Source organism: Ylistrum balloti, unplaced genomic scaffold, assembly GCF_031769215.1.
Source record: "Ylistrum balloti isolate Yb309-2 unplaced genomic scaffold, AGI_CSIRO_Ybal_v1 Utg369562, whole genome shotgun sequence".
Taxonomy (NCBI): domain Eukaryota; kingdom Metazoa; phylum Mollusca; class Bivalvia; order Pectinida; family Pectinidae; genus Ylistrum; species Ylistrum balloti.
In genome coordinates this window covers 321248-326949 of record NW_026781862.1, presented here as the reverse complement: position 1 = coordinate 326949, position 5702 = coordinate 321248, and the positions used below count along the sequence as shown (strand labels likewise).

Sequence of the window (5702 nt, the reverse complement as noted above, 5' to 3'; positions counted from 1 at the left end):
ATGGCAAGAGAAGCTGGTTCAGCTATACTATCGGTCGTGGAGGAAGTCACAACACTCAACACTTCCTTCACACACCTGTATGATACTTACGATTACTACATCCACCCCCACTGGCGACAATACCCACCTGTGTCTGATAACTGGCATTACTTCATCGGATTCTTCATCACGGTGGTAGGTCTAAGTGGTGTTATTGGCAATATCGTGGTTATATGGACCTTCACCTCCACCAAAACCTTGAAAACGCCGTCCAATATGTTGATTGTGAACCTGGCATTAAGCGATCTTACGTTTTCGGCTGTCAATGGATTTCCATTATTAACAATATCTGCCTTCAATAAACGATGGGTTTTTGGTGACGCAGCGTGTGAGTTCTATGGTCTGATCGGTGGGATTTTCGGCCTCATGTCTATCAACACACTCGCCATGATTTCTATTGATAGATACATCTGTATCACCAAACCGCTTCAAGCAGCAAGACTGATGACCCGTAAAAAAGCCTTCTTTATGATAGTGATTGTTTGGTCATGGGCTATCGCATGGTCACTTCTTCCACTATTCGGTTTAGGAGCTTATATTCCTGAAGGTTTTCAAACTTCCTGCACCTTCGACTACCTAACCAAGACAATGTCAAACAGAATATACATTGTTGGAATGTATGTGTTCGCATTTGCATTACCTCTTGTAATAATTATCGGTTGTTATGTAGGAATTTTGAAAGCTATCAGAAAACATGCTAAAGAAATGGCAAGTATGGCTGATAAAATGAACGCCGAGGAGGCAGAAAAAAAAGAAAAATCAAAAACAGAAATAAAAATAGCAAAAATTGCGATGATGCTCGTATCACTTTTCATTTTATCGTGGAGTCCTTATGCTACCATAGCTTTGTTGGCTCAGTTCGGAGACCCATCCTTTGTAACTCCCTTCATGTCAGAGTTGCCTGTTATGCTAGCCAAAGCTTCTGCTATGCACAACCCCATAGTGTATGCACTCAGTCATCCTAAATTCCGCGAGGCATTAATGAAAAAAGCACCATGCTTTTTATCATGTTGTATGCCGTCAGAAAAACCTAAGGATGGTGACAAAGCACCCGTCCCACCCAAACCAGTAATGCATCGACAGCTCACGCAGACTTTTAGTGACGCTAGTATGTCTAGTGTTCAGACAAATCTTAGTGAAGGTTTCGACATGAAGACGCCGAAAGAGCAGTGGGCTAGCTCGGCTGAAATGGTAAGACAGCTAGTTGGAGTGATTGTATGCATGGCAACCAAGAAAAGCACTGATCAGCCGATTGTTCTTCCTCAAAATGGAGCTGCACAAATTGGTGAGGCAGGCCCATCTGCAGAGACAAATGAAGAGGGTGTGTTCACCGTCAATGATGGTAACCTTGACTTAGTGGCAGCAGCAGGTGCTTTGATTAATGCTTTCGGACCAGAGTCCGAACCTGAGAAACCGTTAGAAGAAGAGGAGGTAACTATGTCAGGCACAGATAACCCGGCATTAGAGTCTGAAGCTGAAGAGAAAGATACACAGGTTTGATATTAAGTGATGACACTCGTTTTATTGGTGATGAGCGACACTCACGTTTTGTAATTGTATTACCTTGGTGAAGAAACTTAAGACAAATATGTGTGTTTATATATAGCCAAACCTGAACAGGATATATAGACATAGCCCGTTATAACGATAAGGAGAGAACAGCCATATGGGGTCGAAGTGCTAACAGATATTTCTAGTTTCAGTTTTGATTGATACAGGATGAAATAATTGATACAAAAGTCTAAACTATACTATGGTCCTGCGTTACGAACCATGTGTTACATACATTGGATACCAATAACGATAAATAATAAACATCGACATTAGTAACACTACGTATTGCTTCTTCTTAAGAACCATCAACATGTGAACATTTTGATTCCATATTATTTAAGGACCGGATAAAAACTATTATAGAAGTGACCAGAACTACACTTTTATCATGGCTGTTTCATCTTTAAAAAGTTGGATACGGTACCTGTCCATTAAGAACAGCCATCCTGTGGTCATTTAGAAGTAAGATTTTACAAGAAAATATTTTAAGGTTGTCGATGTGTAATACACATTGTATAAACAGTGATAATTAATCCAGAACAGTATATTTTTCAGTTATCACGTTATTTTATAAGTACATCTCCCTTAATTTTCCATTTGTTATGTACTGACACAAGTCGTCCGTGTGCTAATATATATGTATCTTTAATATTCTCAAACTGTAAATACATATACATCAACCAGTAGACCAAACATTGTAGATAACAGGTTCAGAATAATATTACATTTCTGACACGAAAAACGTGTATGTTGTTTCCATATTCACTATCATAGCAAATGAAGCAATACTCAATTAGATAATAATTTTGTACTTAATTTTACTGAAAACCTTTTCGATCCGATAATTAGTCTGAAGGCTTCTGACTATCTATCCGCTATTTTGTTTTTAGCTTGGCCGCGGACGATAGTTAGAATTGCTCCCTATTTTAAAATACCAAATTCTAGCGATCTCTTCAAGGGTTGATGGTAAGGATAACTAGAGTGAACGACAAGGACGATAAGGCTTGACGGCAAGGATGACAAGGGTTGATGACAAAGGTTGACGACAAGGATGACAAGGGTTGATGACAAGGGTAGACGACAAGGGTTGATGACAAGGACGAGAAGGATTGATGACAAGGACGAGAAGGATTGATGACAAGGACGACAAGGGTTGACAACGAGAAGACAAGGTTTGACGACAAGAATTGACGACAAGGACGACATGGGTTTACGACCAGGATGACAAGGGTCGACGACAAGGGTTGACGACAAGGGTTGATGACAATGGTTAATGACAACTATGACAGGGATGACAAGGGTTAATGACAAGTATGACAGGGATGACAAGGGTTAATGACAAGTATGTCAGGGATGACAGGGGTTGACATTCAGGCAATAGCTTATATAGATTACAATGTCCCAAAAGTTATAAATCATACATCGAAGAAATTATAAAACTTGTATATTTGTCAAAGCAATTAAATGTTGTAAACAATGTTTACAAAGGTTGTTGACAAGGACGAGAAGGGTTGATGACAGGACGACAAGGGTTGATGACAAGGACGACAAGGGTTGATGACAGGACGACAAGGGTTGATGACAAGGACGACAAGGGTTGATGACAAAGGTTGATGACAAGGACGACAAAGGTTGATGACAAGGACGACAAGGGTTTTCATTTTTCTACTAAATTATATATGTGTCAAAGCAATTAAATGTTGTAAACAATGTATTTCCACTCATTTTCCTTAAGAACGTAATTTCGGAAGATACTTACCATGGTCACCACTATGCGGAATCTTTCTAGACTCGCGAGAATTTACATTTTGGAAACTTTACAGGCACAACTCTAGAGTGATCCCAGATTGGCGGCCATTGTCAATATTCTGCTAAGTAAAGTTAGATGTATGATTTACAACTATTTCGCCATCGGAAACCGCATAAAATATTGCATGATTATCAGCCTATTATGTCCTGGTCGTCAACCCTTGTCATCATTGTCGTCAAACCCTTGTCGTCAACCCTTGTCATCATTGTCGTCAAACCCTTGTCGTCAACCCTTGTCATCATTGTCGTCAAACCCTTGTCGTCAACCCTTGTCATCATTGTCGTCAAACCCTTGTCGTCAACCCTTGTCATCATTGTCGTCAAACCCTTGTGGTCTACCCTTGTGGTCTACCCATGTCGTCTACCCTTGCAGGGGTAGCTAAAATTGTGAGTACTTATATCAGGAGGAATTCTGACTATCTTCCGCGGCCAAGCTAAAACTAAAATCACGGATCTATAATCAGAAGCCTTCTGACTATTCCTTATTGAGTTTGTTAGTACTCTGGTATCCTAACACGTACTTTCCCCCATCAAAATGTTTAAAATAGTATACTTATTGAGGCTGACAAGTGTCTCCGTGGCTGTAGAGTTACCCAGTTCTGACACGCTCATTTTAATACTGAAATTCTGTTCCACAACATGACGTTTTCCGAGCTGGATAAAACGTACCTGTACATCTTATCTAATAAATTTAGAAATTATTATTAAATTCTACAAAAACAGAGATAATCATTGAGCGGTAAACATTTTTAAGCATTGATGGAAAAAAATCAAGCATTCTTTATAATATATGGAGAATATTAAAGTTGTACTTTCATATCAAATACATTTTCCAAATATTACATCTATATTTATTCGCACTCGATAGAAATATAGATATATTCTGCCATACGAATGAAATATAGTTGATATTAAGCGGAAAACCATCAATTATTTAAAGTGAAAATAAATGATAAAACCTGATGATACTTGTACAGTAGATAGTATATTGTTGACGAGAAATAGCGGTATTTTAAGCTTTGATTAACGAGTGAACGTTGTCAGCCTGGTGATGAAGGTCAGAGTTCAACAAAGGATAGAGTTACACAAGTGCGTTATAGCATTATCAGGCTCTCACAGGAACAACAACGATTTGATTATGTGTGGAAACAGTGGGCGTAGTGCTATAATAGTCCAGGGGCGTAGCTTCCACAGAAAGAAAAAACCCGGGCGTACACATAAACAATCCGTGCACAGAGTATGTCGGACAAAATTACAAAACTAAGGTTGAAAATAGATATCTAATATTTTTGATAAATAAAAAAAACAGATATTTATTTATAAATAGAAAATTGTTGAATAACTAGGCCTAGTGCATTGCTTTCCGGAACTTTATACACATCATACTATTCTACTTCTTACTATCATTTCAACGCTTCGCCCCCTGATCCCCCCACCAGGGCCCTGTCCTCGACCCGCTGGGGGCCTAGGCGGCCCCAGACCCCTCTCCTGGGCTTACACTTTCTGCTGGGCTAGCTACGCCCCTGTACTCAGCAAACCTTTCTAATCATATCTGGATTTCAGGATATCGATAGATCAACACAAACTGTTGTAGATCAAACTATCCTAATTGTATCTTAATACAAGACACCGAAATAGAAATGGGTTTAAACAGCACCCTGTATACAGAAATATTAACGGCGTTCTATGTGGGCAAACGAAGGCTTCAGCCAATGACATGTTATTCAGTGAATGTATGGTTGTGTATTATTTTGGATATGAACTTCGATATGACACATTTTGATGTCAGAAAATAATTTTTAAAAAGTTACATAATGATAGTATAATAGAGACAACACATAGAGGGAGGATTATTTTACAGCGTCATAAAAGGGCGTTGTATGATATCTGAAAAAAAATACCTTTTTTGTCAGTGAAATATAGGAATTTATCTATTTGTTTAATAAAAAAATAATTTACACCATTTCTGCCAGAAATATTATATCACCTCTAATGATGATATAGCTTTTCCAACACTTATGATATACATGTAACGTCTGCAGTTTTGACCAGTCACAGCCGTGTTTGGATGGCTTCGTTACGTTTGGGTCGATTTTTAAAATTTATTTTTACCTTTAAAATGAAATAAAAAGAAAAAAGTTTCATTTATATGTCAGAATATATCCATATTTTAAATTGGGCTTCACACTCGTCATAAATATAGATACTCCGTCATACCTTAGAAATATAATATAAAATGAGAAGCTTGTAAATATCCTCTATATATCTCTATATATCTTGTGATAATGAATACTTAAATT

At 38.1% G+C, this 5702-nt stretch overlaps 1 protein-coding gene across 1 annotated transcript; it reads left to right on the top strand.

Moving 5' to 3' along the window:
* On the top strand, positions 1–1539 carry LOC132546901 (rhodopsin, GQ-coupled-like). Its single transcript, XM_060210662.1, has one exon. It carries the CDS (start codon positions 1–3, stop codon positions 1537–1539), a length of 1539 nt encoding a protein of 512 aa, XP_060066645.1.
* Positions 1540–5702: the final 4163 nt, after the last annotated feature.

Excerpts from the sequence above, each read along its gene's own strand:
- LOC132546901 (XM_060210662.1), top strand. The coding sequence starts at position 1 with ATGGCAAGAGAAGCTGGTTCAGCTATACTATCGGTCGTGGAGGAAGTC.